The sequence below is a fragment of the Mustela putorius genome, unplaced genomic scaffold (genome assembly GCF_011764305.1).
Source record: "Mustela putorius furo isolate JIRA1106 unplaced genomic scaffold, ASM1176430v1.1 tig00003859_pilon_pilon_pilon, whole genome shotgun sequence".
NCBI lineage: Eukaryota > Metazoa > Chordata > Mammalia > Carnivora > Mustelidae > Mustela > Mustela putorius.
The window spans coordinates 33033641-33055076 of NW_025422011.1; the positions used below are offsets into that span (position 1 = coordinate 33033641).

At 39.5% G+C, this 21436-nt stretch overlaps 1 protein-coding gene across 6 annotated transcripts in view; it reads left to right on the forward strand.

Annotated features, from left to right (window-relative positions):
• Nucleotides 1-21436, forward strand: part of DENND5A (DENN domain containing 5A) — a 96909-nt gene that overhangs the window by 42619 nt on the left and 32854 nt on the right. For all 6 annotated transcript variants that reach the window (XR_006602233.1, XM_013055804.2, XM_045065846.1 and 3 more), the window contains 4 exons: nt 2078-2265; nt 10581-10898; nt 12734-12949; nt 13673-13907. Coding sequence is in view for 5 of the 6 variants with exons in the window: in XM_013055804.2 (XP_012911258.2) it covers nt 2078-2265; nt 10581-10898; nt 12734-12949; nt 13673-13907 (957 nt within the window). In the remaining variant the exon portion in view is untranslated. The remainder of the gene's footprint in view (nt 1-2077; nt 2266-10580; nt 10899-12733; nt 12950-13672; nt 13908-21436) is intronic.

Consider the following 21436-nt stretch of genomic DNA (forward strand, 5'->3'; position numbering starts at 1 on the left):
AATAAATGAAATCTTTAAAAAAAAAAAAAAAAAAGATCGTTGGAATGTCATTGAGAAGAATTTCAGCAGAGAGATTAAAAAGCCATGTTGTACGGACATCCCAGCCTGAAGAGGCTGAAGGCAGAGCTTTCAATGCTGTAAATTTTTTTTTTTAAGATTTTATTTATTTATTTGACAGAGAGAAATCACAAGTAGATGGAGAGGCAGGCAGAGAGAGAGAGAGAGAGGGAAGCAGGCTCCCTGCTGAGCAGAGAGCCCGATGCGGGACTCGATCCCAGGACCCTGAGATCATGACCTGAGCTGAAGGCAGCGGCTTAACCCACTGAGCCACCCAGGCGCCCTCAATGCTATAAATTTTGTTAGTTTACTTTCATGTGGGACTAAATCCTCTTTCTGAAATTATATATATATAACCTAATTTAACTCTTCAAAGCTTACTTTTTTTTTGTAATTGGGGAAATGTTTTGGTTGCTGCTTGAATGATGGGTGGGAATCTTCACTAATATATATATATATATATATTTAAAGATTTTATTTATTTATTTGATAGAGATCACAAGTAGACAGATCATAAATACTTTTTAATATAGGAATGACGATGCTTTGTGTGGGCACACATGAAAAATGAGACTCTCTTCTTGACCTCTTACTAGTTTGCTTTGGTCTTTAATGAATATGATAAGTTTATATTCTTTTGTCCTTCTGCTAAACCATTTTTTGTTTGTTTTAATTGATGATCAATCTCTCAGTTCACTTTTAGGCATTAATTGGTTGTATCATTTACCTATGTGCCTTAGTTTCCCCCAAGAAGCATATGAGGCATTTTCCTGTAATGCCCTTAAAATTAAGTTTGAGATGATGATGTTTTAATAATTAATTGCTATATATTTGCCCATTGGTTAAACTCTTTCCAGATTATGCTCTTCTTTGCTTAGCCAGGAATAAGGTGATAGGCAATTTTCAAAGTGTGAGTAGTGAGAAAATATGGGATACTTTGCTAAACTTTTACTTAGTTGATACATACCAGCTGTTGCTCGCTTTTTACTCAACCTTCCTCATTTTGGGGAAAGCTGTTTGATACTTATAACCCCTTTATGAACCAGGGTATTATTTTTTTAAATGATGGGGTGGATTTTTAGTATAGGAGACCACTTTAACCCTTATGAAATCTCCTTTGAAATCAGCCATTCCAGAGGATGTTACTCATCTGATTTTAAAATTTATGTGCCTCTGCTCTGTCTTTAAATGCCAGAAACCATTATACCATTTGTGAATAGCAATTTTAAAAATTCTACTTTTAACCAGTCCATTTTATTGGCTTTGCCAATGTATTTATTATTTTTTTTATAAAATGGGTCTAGAAATTGTGTTCTAAAGGAAAGCAAAACTTTGAACTCAAAGCCTTCCCTTCCAAACTGAGATCTCTGACCTAAAATAAGAGTTTTGAGGCATGAAAGTCAATCTTCTGAGTCTTTCAAATTCTCAGGAAGCTTTTTATTGAAGTATTAAAATAACACATTTGTGCTGTTCCTGTTCAGGAAAAGTTCCAGGTGGAGGGCAGACTTGGCTAGTGCAGAAAACCGCTTCTGCATGCTTTGTGGTTCTTTGGGTCTTGGTCTTGAAGGCAGAGCTCACATTAGTTCCTTATCGAATGCAGACATATCTGAGTGGTAAAAGAACTTCTTTCCTGAATGAAGACCCAGGCTACTGTTCCTTTTTTTTGTTTGTTTTTGTTGCAGTTCCCCAACCCCTTTCGACTTAAGAGAATCTACTTAACCTTCTGATTTAGTATTTGAAGCAAGGTGCCATTTAGGATATCTACTGTATTTCCATATTAAATTTTATTATTAGCAGGAACCTGTTATGTGTGGGTACATTTCAGCTTGTGATCCGCTGAGGTCTCAGGGTTATCTTTCTGATACCCATAAGAGAACCACACTTTGAGCATATCTTTGCTGAAGTTTATCCTGATCCTTTCTAAATGTGAAATTGTATTGCAGGTTTTAACTTACTATTTGGCAAGCAAGTGCTTTGTTTTTGACTGGTTTGTATGTGTTTTGTTTTGTTTTTAACTTAGATTACCAGAGACTGATGACTGTGGCGGAGACCATTACAGCTCTCATGTTTCCTTTCCAGTGGCAGCATGTCTATGTCCCTATTCTCCCGGCTTCTCTCCTACATTTCTTAGATGCTCCTGTTCCTTACCTGATGGGCTTGCATTCCAATGGCCTGGATGACCGGTCAAAGCTGGAGCTGCCTCAAGAGGTGAGAGGAATGTGGAGCTTGGTTGCTGGTGCCCCTGGCCCCATTCTAGGATTAGAGAGAGAATGGCTTTGGGATGAGCCTAGGGTGGTGTCACAAAGTTTTTCTTTTATTCTGAGGAACATAAATAACCTTCCAGGAAAAAAAATGTAAAAGCAACGAACATTTAGCTTAGTTTGTGTCGTTTGTCATCTTTATTACCTGACTTTATATACATTGTAATCTCTGTGTGTACACTATTGTGAATTGCCTTTTCCATGCATAGTTTTTCAAGTATTTTACATACTTTTCAAGACATTTATTAGGAAATCTTTTCAGGGATGCTTGGGTGGCTCTGTTTGTTAAACTTCTGACTCTTGATCTCAGCTCAGGTCTTGATCTCAGGGTCCTGAGTTCAAGCCTGTGTTGGGCTCTTTGCTGGACCTGGAGCCCACTTAAAAAAAAAAAAAAAAAAAATCTTTTCATTCTGTAAAACTTGAAATATATGCAGAAGAGTAGCATAATGAATTCCCGTGTTCTCAGCACACAGCTTCAATAGTTATCATACATGTTAAATTGTATTTTAGTTTTATACCTCCTACTCCCGATTATTTTAAGGGAGTCCCACATAATGTAATTTCATTATTACTTCATTACTCAGACCAGACCAAGTATTAATAAATCAGTGTGTTTCTTTTATAGGCCAGGTTTATCTGTAAAAGTTGACCTGATCATACTGATTCTTGTGGTGCTAAGCCAGCTTTGAAAACTTCCCTTGTTCAAGATAAGGAAGGCCTTGAGAGAGAACCTTTTCCTCTCTTGCTATGAGGATGGTCTGTCTGCTCCTCATTCCTATTGGTTGAGATACTGAGAGAATTGATTATAAATATGTATTTCTTTTTTTTTTTTAAGATTTTATTTATTTATTTGACAGACAGAGATCACAAGTAGGCAGAGAGGCAGGCAGAGAGAGAGGAGGAAGCAGGCTCCCTGCTGAGCAGAAAGCCCGATGCAGGGCTCGATCCCAGGACCCTGGGATCATGACCTGAGCCGAAGGCAGAGGCTTTAAGGCGCTGAGCCTCCCAGGCGCCCCATAAATATGTATTTCTTTATTTCCTGCTTCATTCTAAAGAAGATTTAAAGCATAAAATAAGATTGTTTTATTTTTTATTTTTCTATCTTATCTAGAACTTATCTAGAACTTTTTATGTCTTTTTGTGGCTAGTATGAAACCACTTGGGAGAAGGGTTTTCATATTCTGAACTTCTCAGTCATTAGAAAGGCCTGGGAATAAGATTTTGGAGTATACATACACTGGTGTTATGTGGCTCTATTTCCTCCCCTACCAAAATGCTTATGGAGGAAGATTTTTGCATAACTAAGTAATATTAGTAAGGAAGCCTCCAAAGAGTACGGTCTCATGGAATTGGATCTGAGCCTCACTCATGTTGTTGGGCATGTCTTGGCAGTGTCCTTGATGAAACCCTCGTCATTAGATCACACCTGTAATATTTACATTGCAGTCAGATGGATCTCTACTTTTCCTTTCTCCTTTGGTTTTAGAAGGAAAATGTCCTCCTTGTAGCTTCTTCCCTTTCCACCCCCTTTGCTGCTTTGATTTTATATACTTTGTATTGTTTGGAGTGGGATAAGGTTAATTAAGGAAGAAAAGATCTGAATGATGGAGAAAATCATTGAGTTCGGATATTGGGCTTTTATATATATTTGTTTTACTGATAAATATACATGAAGAGTACATGTCAAAGTTTGGAGAATAGAAACATGCATATTTAAATTGACACCTCTTCAGAATAAATCTATCATTTTGTAAAGTCAGAATAAGAATAACAACAAAAAATGGTTGAAGGTGGAGAGCTAAAGAGGCATGCAACATTGCAGTGTAATAAGTAGGTCACTAGGCAAGAAGCCAGTTTTTTCAGTTTTATTTTCATCTTGAGCATCTGCTTGCTGCATATTTGGGGCAAGTTCTGTTCCACGTAGGATCCCTCAGCATCGTTCTTTGGGTGCCTCAGGTACGTGGGTGTATGAAGAGGCTGCTAAGAGACCAGCAGTTTTCTTAATGGGGGACTCAGTGGGAATGTTTGAGAAACCCAAAAGTTCACTCTCTTCTGGGTATCGGGGTCTCCACTTCTGCAGTATTCTCCATCATTGCTGCATCCTTTGTGTCTTGCTGTGGTCTGCTTGGGAAGGAGAGATGACGATGTTACTGAGGAATACCTGTGCATACTTAATTAGCAATTCGAGGGTTTCAGAGTCCTACTTCATCCAGACTGTCCTTTTAAAGGGCACATATTTGTGCAGGTCATTTCATAGGTGGATATTTACCTGGACTTTTAGCAGACAACCTGTAGAATACCTGAGCCTGTGTAGTTCCTCCTGGGAACTTTAGACTGGGGAGAACTTTCTCAAGGAGTAAAGCACCCTGAAATGTATGCATAATGAAAGAAGACTAATAATATCTCGAAAAGACAACTTTGGGAGGTTTTGCAAATTATATATATATGTGTGTGTGTGTGTGTGTGTGTGTGTGTGTGTGTGTATAAATTTTTTTAAGGTTTTATTTTTAAGTAATCTCTACACCCAACATGGGACTCAAGCTTACTCCTATTTCAGAGCTCAGGAGGCACATGCTCTACCTATCAGCCAGGTGCCCATAAGTGATATATGTTTCTAGTAAAAAATTCTAAAGGTGCACAAAAGTAAAAATGACTTCAGATTTTACACCCAGAGATAACTACTTTTAACCTTTTGGTGGACATCCTGTGGTATCTTTACACTGCTAGAAGGAGGTTTGAGGCAGAACTGGGAAAATTCACCTGGGCCTGTGCAAAGGTGCATCATCAGGGTAATGGGGCAAGGTTGGTTTAGAAAAAGGGACTTTCTCCAGAGGGATGAAGACTGTACATTTCTTAGATCCCTGAATCCGAATTTATCAGTTGTCGACCCATCTTAGGGCATCAGAAGACTGTGAAAAAGCCCTTTGTTCCTTTTTATACCAACCCATGAGCTCAGCTGTGCCTGAACAAGGGAGGGTGCCGAGCTGCTGTGAGGCATTCTCTGTCCTGCACTTCTCTTTTGGGTTTCATTGTGTGGATCCAGGAAGGAGGCAGTTTGTCCATAGCTATGTCAAGGAAAACAGGCAGAGGATATTAGAGTAAAGAAGAGGGTGTTACTTCTTCCTATCTTGGGTCTTTCTTTCCTACTGTTTTTTTCTCCTTTCTCAAGATACTCCTTCAATAGCTTTTCCCGGTAATGTATGTATTGAGCTCCTCTTCCGGGAATAACATGGAGATAGACTAGGGATGAAGCTGGCTGTGACTGTTATTATGAACTCAGGACCGGGAAGGGACATTGTGACTTCCTGCAGGAAAAGATTTGGAAGACTTTCTGGGATTTTGGGGGTCCATGTAGTTACTACCCCAGAGTAGCTAAGTCTTCCCATGGCCTCTTCCAGCAAGGCAGGAGGTAAAATGAGGAAAAGTGATCATGTGGTTTCAGTGCCTCTTCTAGGCTACTTTTTGTCCCCCAGGCTGTTTTGCAGGAGTTGGCCTCTTAGCTGAGGAAAGGGTTGCATGAGGAGTTTGAGGTAGGCTTGTAAGTTGCTTCTGTTTGCCAGAATTATCAGTGTGTGGGAGAAAATAGTGTGAGGCTATTGTATGAGCTTAGTATTTGAATGACCTCCTATTTCACTTTGCCTTCTTATCCCTACCTCGAGTTCAACTCTACAAAAAATGGCTAGTGGTATCCAAGGCTCCTGTCTTAATCTAGCCCATCTCTGAAGTGTGTCTGAGCTGCATTCTGTCCTCTAGCTACCTCTCACCAGGAGTATATCAACAGTATGTGGACATAGCATTTGGAGTTCATAAAATTCTTTATAGACATTCTATATTTGTCTCACATCAGTGGCAGAAAAGCCAAACAAGCATTATTGAGGGTTGCAGTTATTTTTAGATGCCTCTGTGTTTCCAGCTGGACAGACTGCTTTTTTTTCTACAAAGAGAGGAGAACCAGTGGGATAAATGATTGCATTGTGTACCTTCGGTGGGTCACAGAGATTTGTTCTGTGACAGGTCTTATAAGGCAGGTGATCTTCATAACTAGATTTAGTTGTCTTTACTATCTTTTTTAATGATTTGATATGAAAGCATTTTTAATTTTAAAATCTTTTTTTTTTTAAGATTTTATTTATTTATTTGACAGAGAGCGAGAGATCACAAGTAGGCAGAGAAGCAGGCGGTGGGGGGGGGGCGTGCAGCGAGGAAGCAGGCTTCCCACTGAGCAGAGTCCGAGGTGGGGCTCGATCCCAGGACCCTGAGACCATGACCTGACCTGAAGGCAAAGGCTTTAACCCACTGAGCCACCCAGGTGCCCCTAATTTTAAAATCTTAAAGGGACAAACAAAAAGTCAATTTTTAGGTGTTAAACATTTATTAGCCTTTTTTTCTAGTTAAGGATTAAACTTGTTATTCAGTGGAAGAACTCCAGAAAGTTAATTTTTTTCACTTAAAAAAATTTAAATTCAGTTAATTATCATATATTATTGGTTTCAGAGGTAGAGGTCAGTGATTCATCAGTCTTATAGAACACCTAGTGCTCATTACATCATGTGCCCTCCTTAATGCCCATCGCCCAGCACCCCATCCCACTAACCCGCTCCCATCAGTTTTTTCCTATGATTAAGAGTCTCTTATGGTTTGTCTTCCTCTCTGATTTCATCTTGTTTTATTTTTCCCTCCCTTCCCCTATATCTGTTTTTTGTCTTATGTTCCACATATGAGTGAGATCATATGATAATTATATTTCTCTGATGGTCATATCTCTCTCAGCCTAATATCCTTTAGTTCCATCCACGTTGTTGCAAATGGCAAGATTTCTTTTCTTTTTTTTTTTTTTTTGAGATTTTATTTATTAATTTAACAGAGAGAGCGAGCACATAAGCAGGGGGGACAATAGGCAGAGCAGGCAGAGGGAGAAGCAGGCTCCCCGCCAAGCGAGGGACCCAAAGCAGGACTTAATCCCAGGACCCAGGATCATGACCTGAGTTGAAGGCGGCCACCCAACCAACTGAGCCACCCAGGCATCCCACCCAGGCATCCCAAGATTTTTTTTTTTTGATGGCTGAGTAGTATTCCATTGTGTGTGTGTGTGTGTGTGTGTGTGTACACCACATCATCTCTATCCATTCATCTGTCAGTGGACATTTGGGCTTTCCCGTAGTTTGGCTCTTGTGGACATTGCTGCTGTAAACATTGGGGTATAGGTGCCCCTTTGGATCCAGAAAGTAGCAAATTTTAAAGCTATTCTTCTAATCTTTGTATCTTAGATATGGGAAAGTTCTCTTCTTTGATTGTGGAATGGTAGATGGAGTAGTTAATGCAAGTGTTTATTGAATGAATGCATGCATGGACATGTTAAAATGTGCAGTTTTAATAGATTGAAAGTTTGGGGAATAGTTATATTTAAGGAGACTTAATGTCATCCTCCCACCTCTTCTTATAGATTGAAACACTTATTGGTACAGAGGAAAATAGAAGGATCAGTGGATCAGCAATTTGATATACAATAGAGGTACCATCCCAAAGGTGGGACTGTTTAATAATAACGCAGCTGGAAAAATTGTTCAAAAGGGAAAAATGTAAAAAGATCCCTACCTTCCAGCGTAATAAAATCAACCTGAGATGGATTAAAAAGTTAAAAACATCAAGAGCAAAAGTTTAAATCTTCTAAAGATAATATCAAGTACATTCTGACCTTTGGGTAGGGACTTCGTAAACAAGATATAGAAAGCACTATCCCTAAAATAAGAGATAAATTTGATTTTTTTTTAGTAAAAGGTGGAACATTTATGTGGTCTAAAGAAAAACCAGAGTATAAGTATGATTTTTTAAATTAAGAGAAAGACATCTTAAAATGAAAAGATGAGGGGCGCCTGGGTGGCTCAGTGGGTTAAGCCACTGCCTTCGGCTCAGGTCATGATCTCGGGGTCCTGGGATTGAGTCCCGCATTGGGCTCTTTGCTCAGCAGAGAGCCTGCTTCCCTCTCTCTCTCTGCCTGCCTCTCTGTCTACCTGTGATCTCTCTCTGTCAAATAAATAAATAAAATCTTTTAAAAAAAATGAAAAGATGATAAAACCTAGAAGATATATAATACGTATAACCCGCGAAGAATTAGCATCAAGAGTTTGTAAAGAAATTGTACAAACCAGTAAGATGATAAGCCACCTCTTAGAAAAATGGACTAAAGACATGAGCAAATATTGCACAAAAAAATGCACATTTTTTCACTAGTAACCAGAGAAGTATAAATTAAATGCACCTATTTCAGTGACAAAATTAAGAAATCTGATGATATCCAGTTTTGGTAGGATTTTGATCAGTAGATTGCTGGTAAAAATATAAATTGTTATAACCACTTTGGACACAGCTGGGTATTATCTTATAAAGTTGGACATTTGCTGAGCCTACAATATAGCAGTTCCACTCGTAGGGTACACCCAGGAGAAGATCTTGCACATGTGTCCCAGAAACCATTTAAAAATGTGAAAGCAGTAAATAGGAAAGAACTTACTGCCCTTTAATGGGAAAATTGATTAAATTGTGCTCTATCCGCACAGTGGAATATTATACAAGAGTGCAAATGAATATAATACAGCTACATATAAGAAAAGGGCTGAATGTTAGTAACCTTATGTTGAGTGAAGAAAAGTAGTACCACAACACTGCTTATGGAATAGCAATCCTTTCTTAAACTTAAAAAAGAAGCTGACATTTAAGGGCATTTATATGTGATAAATTGTCTAACAAAGGGCAAAAAGATAATAGAGAATTCTGGATTGTGGTTATCTGGGGTTGGGAATGTGTAGGTTGGAGGATAAGATTGGGGAGGTGCTTATAGGTAGATAAAGTATTGGTAATGTTCTAGTTTTTGGATTGCCCAGAAGAAAATGTCTTTAAGATTGTCCTCAGAAAGTTTTCAGTTTATATTCCTAGTAACAGTGTATGAGTTGTTTGTTTTCTAGTAATTTGGCCAACATTGGACTTTATAAATCTTGTAGATCTTTGCCAATCTAGTAGGTAAAAAATATTTTGTCTATATTTCTTGGATTATTTAGCAGACTTAAACAACTCTGTGTGCGTGCGTGTGTGTGTGTGTGTGTGTGTGTGTGTGTGCGGTTCTCAAACTTTTTTTTTTTTTTTAAATTAACGTATAATGTATTACTTGTTTCAGGGATACAGGTCTGTGATTCATCAGTCTTATATAATGCCCAGTTCTCATTACAACACATAACCTCCACAGTGTCCATTATCCAGTTACCCCGTGCCCTCACCCCTACCCCTCCAGCAACCCTCAGTTTCCCAAGATTAAGAGTCTCTTATGGTTTGTATCTCTCTTTGGTTTTATCTTGAAACAGAAGCACTATTAAGCATTTAATAATGCACTGCAGTGAAGGAAATGATAGTTGTCTTGGCAAGACAGGTTCATGGTTGTAAGATAAATATTTTTTTAAAAAAGTTTTCTAATTTATAGCTATAAGGAAATACCAGTAGGGACAGGAGCTATAAAAGGACCTCTAAGGAGAAGATGGAGGGTTAAGAGCTTGAGCGTATGTCTGAAGTCAGGCTAGCTCAGCTCAAATCCCAGTTCTACATACTGGCTGTATGACTTTGAGCAAGTAAAATAGATATTGCCAAGTTGTTCTTTGTTAATCCATATTACCTACCTCACCAGCAGTATATGAAAGTTCTGTCTCTGTATCCTCTCAGAAGCAACCTCAAAGCCAGAACAAAGCACAGAAATAATTAAGACCAGCCACTAAATCTAACAAATTAGTACTAAGGCTCAGAAGGGATAATGGTATGCTAGGGTCATATAGAGAGATAGTGCTAGAGTCAGATCTGGAACCTAGACTTTCTGATTCACTCCTGGTGTTCTCTTTACTACTATAAGAATTCATGAATGCAACAAACATTTTATAGGCGTTTGTTATAGGTGTGACTTTTGTGCTAGGTGCTCAATATCTATGTCATCACAGAATTCTTAGCACTTTCTAAGGTAAGTGTTTTTATCTCTTTCTTTCCATTTTATAACTGAGGAGACCAAATCAGAAAGGTTAAGGAACTTACTCTAGAAAGTGGCAGGGGAAGATTGGAACTCAGGTCAGTTTCCCTCCTGAGCCCCATCTTCTTTATACTGTATCCCATACATGCCAGTATCAGATATTTCCTCTTCTCTGTCTTATTCATTATCCTTTCTGATATATATATATTATATTCATCATGCTCTCAGGTTGTTTACACTCTTCTTGTTTTGACTGCCAGGCTAACCTCTGCTTTGTGGACATTGACAACCACTTCATTGAGCTGCCAGAGGACCTGCCTCAGTTTCCCAACAAGTTGGAGTTTGTCCAGGAAGTCTCTGAGATTCTCATGGCATTTGGCATTCCCCCTGAAGGAAACCTTCATTGCAGTGAGAGTGCCTCCAAGCTAAAGAGGCTCCGGGCCTCTGAGCTTGTCTCTGACAAGAGGAATGGGAACATTGCAGGCTCCCCTTTGCAGTCCTATGAGCTCCTCAAGGAGAATGAAACTATTGCCCGCCTGCAGGCCTTGGTCAAGAGGACTGGGGTGAGCCTGGAAAAGGTAAGATGCTGTATGTGAGTTTGTGACAGGTATGGTCTGTACTAGGGGGCTGCACTAGGGGGCTGCCCTGGTGAAATATAGTATGAGATAAAAAAGCACCTAGTTCAGGGAAAGGCTTATTTGTGAGCAGTGGAAGAATGCTTTTGGATGGGAGACTCTGGATTCAGCTCTGGCGAACATTATCTTAAGAAATTCTGTTTAGAGCGCCTGGGTGGCTCAGTGGGTTGGGCTGCTGCCTTCAGCTCAGGTCATGATCTAGGGTCTTGGGATCAAGTCCCGCATCCGGCTCTCTGCTCAGCAGGGAGCCTGCTTCCTCCTCTCTCTCTCTCTCTGCCTACTTGTGATCTCTCTCTGTCAAATAAATAATAAAATCTTTAAAAAAAAAAGAAGAAATGCTGTTTAAATTTGAATTTGGATAGCTTCTCAACTGCGCATCAAGGAGAACCTGCTGTCATTTTTTGTGAACACTATAGCAGAGTGACTTGGAGGGAGGACAGTGGTAATCTTTGTATTCAGACCTCTTCTAAATCCATTGCCCTGTCAGTTTCACAGCAATCTATAGCATGCAGAGCAGGTTTTCTTAACACTGTTTTATAGATCAAGAAACCAAGGCTTAGAGAGCCCAAGGTTAAATGTCTGGTAATTGAGCAGAGGCTAGATCCTGATCCTCCTGAATGCTAGTCATTTGCTTTTTCCAGGCTGAAGTTTCCTGACTTTGATGAGACTATCAACTTTCTGTAGTTTTTTGTTTTCTGTTTTTGTTTTTTTAGCTTTCTGTAGTTTTTTACCCATCTCTTCACCCTCCCCAATTCTCACTGTTAAGTTATTTTTGTAAATTACATATAAACAGAATGGCCAATGTAATCATTTTGTTGGGCTATTTTTTTTATTTTTTGCTAAAATGTGAAACATTTCGTTTTCCTGTTCTATTTAGTTAGTAAAGCAGATTTTTAAAAAAGGATTTTATTTATTTATTTGACAGAGATCACAAGTAGGCAGAGAGACGGGGGCGTGGCGGCGGGGGCGTTGGGGGGGGGGGGGGGGGGGAGCAGGCTCCTTGCTGAGTAGAGAGCCCTATGTGGGGCTCCATCCCAGGACCCTGGGATCATGACCTGGGCTGAAAGCTGTGGCTTAACCCAATGAGCCAGACACCCTAGTAAAGCAGATATTTAAAAAAAATCATGGCTAAAGAGGAGCAGAGAAATATTTAGAGAGGTTAAAACAGACACAGTAAGGAGAAATTCTTAGGGAGAAAGAGAAGAATGTGATGTGGGGGAGAAAATCAAAGAGATGAAGGGAGAGCCAGAGTCTGACTTTGTTGCTTTGCATTATCATTTTCTCATTGACTTTCCAGATTTCCTCCTTTCGATGATCCTTGAGATAAGTGGTAGCCCTTCCTCTATTCCTGAATCTCTGCCCATAATGATCTTATCTGTATTATCATTGAGTTCCTGGGTACCTGCAAGTGCCAACACTCTCATTTTTCTCTTCTGCATGTCAGAATTCCTCTCTCCCTTTGTCCTTCTCTCCCCTCCCCTTCTTTTCCTCCCCTCCCCTCTCCCCTCCCCTCCTCTCCTCTCCACTCCTCCCCTCCCCTTCTTTCCTTCTCCTCTCTTCTCCTCCCCTCCCCTCCTCTCCCCTCCCTTCCCCTCTCCTGTTCTTTTCCCTTTGTTTCTTTTCTCCATTTGCTATGAAGACCATTGTAGGGTGGGGGAGTAGGGCGGGTGTGGAGGGAGTTAGGAGGGGAATAAGGGATGGTAGGGGACAGATGAGTTGCGTTTTTGGGGGATAAAGAAAAAGCTTATATTTTCAACTGTTTTTTTCATTCTTTGTAGCTGGAAGTGCGTGAAGACCCCAGCAGCAATAAGGATCTGAAGGTTCAGTGTGATGAGGAAGAACTCAGGATTTACCAGCTAAACATTCAGATCCGTGAAGTTTTTGCAAATCGTTTTACTCAGATGTTTGCAGACTATGAGGTGTTTGTCATTCAGCCCAGCCAGGATAAGGAGTCCTGGTTTACCAACAGGGAGCAGATGCAAAACTTTGATAAAGTGAGTAATCCTGCTAGGGAGGTGGTGAGGAATGAAAACATTCTAGACTCTCTTATTTTTTTTTTTTTTTTTTTTAAGATTATTTATTTATTTATTTGACAGAGATTGATCACAAGTAGACAGAGAGGCAGGCAGAGAGAGAGAGGAAGAGAAGCAGGCTCCCTGCCGAGCAGAGAGCCCGATGTGGGACTCGATCCCAGGACCCTGAGATCATGACCTGAGCCGAAGGCAGTGGCTTAACCCACTGAGCCATCCAGGCGCCCCATTCTAGACTCTCTTGAAGATTTAACTGAAGATGGGTTTTCCTGCATTATATGCTGGAAACAAGTTCATAATCCTTGTGATGTTGATGGGAATATAAGATCTTGCTTTAGAGCGCTGGTTATTACTGTCAGGTGATTTACCTTGAGTCCGAGAGCTCTCTTAGGCTAAGGTGCACTTGCAGGTCGGGCATGAGAATTCTGGGATGATTGGTCACCACAGTAGGTTACCTGAGTAAGTTTGGGCTAATGTGTCAGAGTTTTAGGAGATCTGAAATTATGAGTGTTAAAAAAAAAACCAAACCATGAAGAGATTTTTCTGTTTGCTTTTCATAAAGACCTAAGAAACTTCAGAGAAATATTAACCTACTGGATCCCTTGGGTGGGTTGCCTTTGCTGGTCAAGGCTGATAGACCAGCTTCCCTCTTCCCTATCAATGACTGTTTCCTTTTGGTCCCACCAGGCGTCTTTTCTATCAGACCAGCCTGAGCCATACCTGCCCTTCCTCTCAAGATTCCTAGAGACCCAGATGTTTGCTTCTTTTATTGACAACAAAATCATGTGTCATGACGATGACGATAAAGACCCTGTACTACGGGTGTTTGATTCCCGAGTGGACAAAATCAGGCTGTTGAATGTGCGGACACCTACTCTCCGCACATCCATGTACCAGAAGTGTACCACTGTGGATGAAGCAGGTGAGGCCTTTTTGGTGCTATACTTGCCTGTTGGATTATGTCACTAGTGTCCTTGTTACTAAACATGCCAACTTCTTTCCCCGTTTCTGCTTTTGCATAAATTATTCCCATAGCCTTCCCATTTTTTTGCCTGGCAAACTTCTCCTTTCACATTGTGTCGGTTAGGAATGGATCCTGCTATAAGTAATCAAGAATTTAATCACCTTTGGATTAGACGGATGGGGGTTATTTTTCTCAAATTAGTAAGAAATGCAGAATTAGTGGTTTTTGATGTTGGCTCAGTTGCTCAGCAGTGTAATCAGTAACTGAAATTCTGTCTTTTCACCCAATTAATCCTTAACATTCTGACTTTTATATTCATACTTGTTGCCTCATGGTTACAAGAGGCTTTTTATGTTCACATTCAGGGCAAGAAGAGGGGAAGGTTGATACCAATGGTATTTTCCCTCTTGTATCAGAAAACTAAAGCTTTCCCAGAAATTCCCAACAACTTCTGTTGTTTGGTAGACCATGACCATGTTATATGACTATCCTTAAGTGCAAGGGAGGCTGTGAAAGTAAGTATTGAACTGGTTGTGACGTTACCGTAAACAATATCAGGGCTCTATTAGCAAGAAAGAAGGGGTGAATGAGTTATGGTTAGGCATTGGACAGTATTTGTCACAAAAACTTAGCTGAAATGTTTCTTCTTCCGAAGAGTCTGCTCTGATGACCTCACGCTGAGTCAGTGGATTCCCCCTCTGTGTTCCTGTGCTGCTTTGTTCTTGCTTCTTCTCTGTAATCTCTGCTAGTTTGAGCTGTTATTATTAGGGAACAATTTAAGAGCAGAGACTATTTGCTCATTTTCTTGCCCCTAATCTGCTAGAATTGGCCTAGCACATACAGATGTTAAAAGTTGTTCACTGCTTGTGTGAATGAAAAGACCTTTTTGTTTACAGAGGCCCTCCCTAGATCAGCTTAGCTAGTGAATAGTCTCATTTGAGGTGTCACATTAAGTAGTGTGTTCACTTCCTTGTGGGTTGTTCAGTGTCCTTGTTGAAAGCTTTTTGTATATTTTGTTCATTCATTTACCAAATTGTATAATAACTGTTCATGCTCAACATATGGTAAGTGTTAACAAATTTTTACTGGGTGAATGAATGTGCCAGGCATTTTTCTAGTTTTGAAGATGAAACTGGTGACAATTTTTTTTTTTTTTAGATTTTATTTATTAGAGAGCGAGAGAATGAGGGTGTGTGTGCTTGCACATCAGTGTGAAGAAGAGGAGAGGGGGAGAGAAAGGGAGGAGGATAGAATCACAAGCAGTTTCTGCACTGAGCACAGGGCCCAATGTGGGCCTCTGTCTCACAACCCTGAGATTATGACCTGAGCTGAAGTCAAGAGTCGGTTGTTCAACCGACTGAGCCACCCAGGCACCCCAAAACTGGTGACAATTTGGACAAAGTCCTAGCTTTGTCAAACTTATGTTCTCTAGCCTTCTCTTTTTACCCTTCAACTCTTGTTTCAGGCTTTTCATTAAGATGACAGTCCTCTTGGCTAAGCTTGAGGGCATGTTGCCAATGCAAGTGGCTTAGTCTGACATAGTCATGCTTGCCTCCTGGAACACATCAGGCTTTGTATTACTGAACCCTGCCTAAATTTTGGTCCTGGGAAGTTTGATGGAGATTTTTTTAAAGAGTGTCAGTTTAGAGAAACATCCCCCAAGCCATCAGTTTAAATCAGGACTTCCCAGTCTTTTCATGTTGTGTTACACTTGAAAATGAAAAATTTATATTTGATTCACTGAAATAAAGGGAGGAGTTTGTGTATAGCTAGAGGCTATAAAGTGAGAAGCTCTAGTCCCTTGAGGCCTTGCCCATCCCCGGGAGGTTTAGGCAGTCAATTCTCAGCCCATCTGTAATCTATTTGTTGAACACCCAACACTGCAGCATACTGATTTAAATTACTCTGGTCTCACTTGTGGCCAGAGCACATATTCTTATGGGCCTATTAGAATGTGGGGTTTGGGATATGGAAGGAGGGTCAGCTAACCCTCATTTGTGTGATTCATTTCAGAAAAATGGGTGTCACAGACCCTTCAGCGATTCTGTGCTCTGCTCTTGGGAATAATGGCAATATTTAGTATATCCCTAGAGAGATGTACTCCAGATATGCTAGGGCAGGGTTCTTGCCACTGGTCTCAGATCCCCAGCTTGGAGGACTACTGGTTTAGTCACCTCACTCCATCTTATATCTCACACCTCAGCTTCTTGAAGCAATCTGACTAGAAAATGGTAAAAACATAACAAAAAGGGTCTTCTTTTTTTGCTTAAAATTTTAATTAAAAAAAAAATTATTTATTTATTTGACAGAGATCACAAGCAGGCAGAGAGGTAGGCAGAAAGAGGAGGAAGCAGTCTCCCTGCTGAGCAGAGAGCCTGATGTGGGACTCTATCCCAGGACCCTGAGATCATGACGTGAGCCGAAGGCAGAGGCTTTAACCCACTGAGCCCCCCAGGCGCCCCCAAATTTTAATTTTTAAAATTTTTAATTATTATGTTCAATTAGCTAAAAGGATTTTTTTGGAGATCTTTTAAAAGATCTGCATTTAAAAGGGATCTTAATGGAAATCAATTCTATTTACCTGCTAACTTTATAGATGAAGGTGTTCCTTTGATTCACCATTGTGTCTGCAGGGCCTGGAATAGCACCTGCCACGTTTTGGACACTGAATAAGTTCTGTTGAATGAGAGCAAGGGTGGGAAGAAGTGAGGGAGGCCCAGAGAGAGAATGCGACTTGACCTAGGATAACATCAAGGCCCAACGACTGAGATGTTTTTATATGACTCTAGGAAATGCCAGGAGACTTACCAGCTTTTTTTGTTCGTTCTCTTTAAATTATTTTTCCTTAATTGTCCAACTTGGCACATGATTCACACCAACCTAGAGTTGCTACAGACATGAGGGTTGGAGGTGTGGTGAGAAGGTGCACATGAGCTCGTTCCTTCTCCCAGCCTGTAGGCAGGCTCCCACAGATGGGTCCAGGGTATGAACCTGTTAGAGCTCACAGTGGTCGCAGGTGGGGACCCGCCTTATTCTTTAAAATTTTTGAAGTTGAGGGGCAACTGAGTGGCTCAGTTTGTTGTGTTTGGCTTTGGCTCAGGTCATGATCTCAGGATCCTGGGATCAAGTGCCGAGTTGGGCTCCCTGCTTACCAGGGAATCTGCTTGTCCTTCTCCCTCTCCTTCTGCCTTTCCCCAGCTCATGTGCTCTCTCTCTCTCAAATAAATAAAATCTTTTTTTTTTTTTTCTAACATTTTATTTATTTATTTGTTAGAGTGAGAGAGAGAGAAAGCACAGGCAGGCAGAGCGGCAGACAGAGGCAGAAGGAGAAGCAGGCTCCCCGAGGAGCAAGGACCCGGATGCGGGACCCTATCCCAGGACACTGGGATCATGACCTGAGCCAAAGGCAGCTGCTTAACCGACTGAGCCACCTAGGTGTCCCTAAATAAATAAAATCTTAAGAAAATATTTTTTGGGGATGCGTGGGTGGCTCAGTTGGTTAAGTCTCTGCCTTCTCTTCAGGTCATGATCCTGGGGTCCTGGGATCGAGTCCCACATTGGGCTCTCTGCTCAGCCAGGAGTCTGCTTCTCCCTCTGTCTGCAGCTCCCCCTGCTTGTGCTCACTCTCTCTTTTTTACAAATAAAAAAATAAAATCTTAAAAAATTTTTTTTCTGAAGTATAAATGACATATAAGGAAAACTGCACATATTTAAAATTTTGGCATATGTATATATTTACATCATGGACAAGCAAATATACTCATCACCCTCAGAAGTTTTCTTTTGTAATACCTCCATCCTGTTCCCTCCCCATTCTTTCCTGAAATCCTGAGGCAACCAATGCTCTGATTTCTCTTACTATAGGGTTTTCATTTTTAGAATTTTATATAAATGGAATCACACAGTATGTTTTTGTGGTGTGTGTGTGTGTGTGTGTGTGTTTTAGTTTGGTTTCTTTGACTCTGCATAATTATTTTGAGGTTCATTCACATTCCCTTCAGTGCTGAGTATTATTCCATTGTATGGCTATTACTGCAGTTTGTTTATTTACCTGTTCGTGGGCATTTGGGCTATGAACATTTGTTTACATGTTTTCCTTTCCCTTGCATAAATACCTAGGAGTGGAATGACTGGATCATGTGGGTTTGTATGTTGACTTTTTTAAAGAAACTGACAAATTGTCTTTCAAAAAAGTGGTTGGTTGTACATTTTATATTCCCATTAACAGTTTATGAGAGCTATAGTTACTCTGTATTGTTGCCAACATTGAGTATGATCATTCTTTTCAATTTTAGCTGTTTTAATAGGTTTGTTGTGATATCTCAGTGTGGTTTTGATTTGGGTGTTCTTGATGACTGATGATATTGAACATTTTTCCATCTGCTTATTTGCCATTTATTTATTTCATCTTTTCCAGTGAAGTGTCTCTGCCCCCCCCCCTTTAGGGTTATTTGTTTAATTTTTATTGAGTTTTGAAAGTTGTTTATATATTCTGGATACAAGTCCTTTATCTATGATTTGCATATATTGCCCTTACTCTGTGGCTTGTCTTTTTGTTTTCTTAACAGGGTTTTTTTAAGAACAGCATTTTAAATTTTGATGAGGCCTGATTTATCAGTTTAAAAAAAAAATAGATCAGAGGTGCCTGGGTGGCTCAGTGGATTAAGCCTCTGCCTTCGGCTCAGGTCATGATCTCGGGGTTCTGGGATCCAGCCCTGCGTTGGGCTCTCTGCTTGGTGGGGAGCCTGATTCCCCCTCTCCCTGCCTCCCTGCCTATTTGTGATCTCTCTCTCTGTCAAATAAATAAAATCTTTAAAAAAAAAATGGATCAAATATTTTTTTAAAAATGGGGTGCCTGGCTGGCTCAGTTGATAAAGCATGAGACTCTTGATCTCAGGGTTGTGAGTTTGAGCCTCATGTTGGGTAGAGAGATTGCTTAAAAATAAAATCCTAGGGAAAAAAATGGATTATACTTTTAGTATTATATGTAAGAAAGTTTTGTTTAACCAAGGTCACAGATTTTTTTCTCCATATTTCTTTCTAGAAGTTTTATATTTTTAGGCTTTTTATTTGGGTCTATGATCCATTTCAAGTTAAATTTTATATATAGTATAAGCTAAGGATCCAAAGTTCATGTGAATATCCACTTGTTACAGCATCATATGTTGAAAAGACTATTCTTTCTCCAGTGAATTGCCTTCTAACCTTTGTCAAAATATCCATGATTTATATACATGTCAGTCTATTTCTAGATTCTCTGTTCAGTTTCATTAATCTTTTAGTCTATATTCATATCAGTACCACACTGTCTGGATTACTGCAACTTTATATAAAATCTTGAAGTCAGGTAATGTTAGTCCTCTGACTTCATTAACACTTGCTTTAACTGTTCTGGGTTCTTTGTATTTCATATATATATGGATTCAGCTTACCACTTTTCACAAATAACCTTCTGAGATTTTGATTGAAATTGTCTTGAATTTGTAGATAATTTACGGGGATTTGACACATTAATGTTATTGAATTTTCTGTTCTGTGGACATGGGATATCTCTCCATTCATTTAGGTCTTCTTTAGTTTCTCTCGGCATTGTTATGTAATTTTCACTGTGCAAGTTTTGCATATCCTTTGTCAGGTTTATTTTTTAAATATTTTATAGTTTTTGGTATTATTATAAATGATATTTTACAATTTTAATTTCTGATTGTTAATATTAATATTGCTAATATATAGAAATATGAGTTCTGCATATTGGTATGTGTCCTTCAACCATACTGTACTTTTTTCTAGTAGTTTTTTGTACATTCTAGCAGATTTTCTACGTAGATAATCATCTTAGCTGCTAATAATAATAGTTTTACTTTTTCCTTTTCAGTCCAGATGTCTTTTATTTCTTTATCTTGCCATATTGCACTGGCTAGAACCTTTACTGCAGTGTCAAAAAGACATGGTGATAGTGGACATTGTTGAGTTATTCCTGATTTTAGGAGAAAGCATTCACCATTAAGTATGATGTTAGCCATAGGTTTAAAAAAAGAGGGATATCTTTTTTTTTTTTTAAGATTTATTTATTTATTTTGAGGGAGCAAGCAAGCAAACACATGGAGGGGGAGGGGCAGATGGAGAGAGAAAGAGAATCTTGAGCAGACTCCCCACTGAGTATGGAGCCTGACATGGGGCTCAGTCTCGATTTCCTGAGATCGTGACCTCAACCAAAATCAAGAGTTGGATGCTAAACCAACTGAGCCATCCAGGTGCCTCTCAGTGGATATCTTTTACTAGATGGATATTTGTTTCTGTTACTAGTTAACTTAGAGTTTTTGTCAGAGGGGATGTTGCTTTTTCTGCCTCGGTTGAGGTAATTATATGGTTATTAGATGTAGTTTTTTAATTTGGTGAATGACATTCATTGATTTTTTTTTTTTTTTAAGATTTTTATCCATTTATTTGACAGAGAGAGAGATCACAAGCAGGCAGGGAGTCAGGCAGAGAGAAGGGAAGCAGACTCCCTGCTGAGCAGAGAGCCCAATGCGGGACTTGATCCCAGGACTCCGAGACCATGACCTGAGCTGAAGGCAGAGGCCCAACCCACTAAGCCACCCAGGCACTCCCATTCATTGATTTTTGAGTGTGTGAATCAACTTGCATTCCTGAAATAAACTGTATTTGGGCATGATGTATTATCCTTTTTGTATATTATTGGATTAGATTTACTAAACTTTTGTTTAGAATTTTTGCATCTGTGTTCCTGAGGGATATTGATTCATAGTTTTTTTGGTTGTTTTTTGTTGTTGTTGTTGTTGTTGTTGTTGTTTTGGTAATGGTCTGATTTGGTATTAGGATGATAAAGGTGGCTTCAGAGAATCAGTTGACAAGTGCTTGCTCCTCTTCAGTTTCCTCGAAGAGCTTATGTAACTGGTACTATTTCTTCTTTGGATGTTTGGCAGGATTCATCAGTGAAGCCATCTGGGCCTGGAGTTTTTTGTGGGAAGATTTCAACTTATAGATTCAGGGGTCCCTTGCTGGCTCAGTCAATATAGCAAGTGACTCTTAATCTCAAGGTTGTGAGTTCAAGCCCCACATTGGGTGTGGAGCCCCCTAAAAAAATAAAATTAAAAATAAACTACAAAAAAAAAATAAATAAACTACAGATTTCATTCTTAAAGTAGATATTGGTCTATTCATATCTATTTCTTATTGAATGAGCTTTTGCAGTTTTTGTTTTTCAAGGAATCTTTTCATCTAACCTATTAAATTTGTTGGTATTAAATTATTTGAATATTCCTGTATTAATATCTATAGAATCCGTAGCAATGTCACCTCATTCCTGATACTGTTAATTTGTCTCTTTTCCTTTTTGTCCTGACCAGACTTTTAAAAATTGGTTTTACTTATCTGAAAGAACCAATGTTTGGATTTTTAATTTTCTCTGTTTGCTATTTCATTGATTTTACTCTGGCCTTTATTATATCCTTTCTTGTATTTCT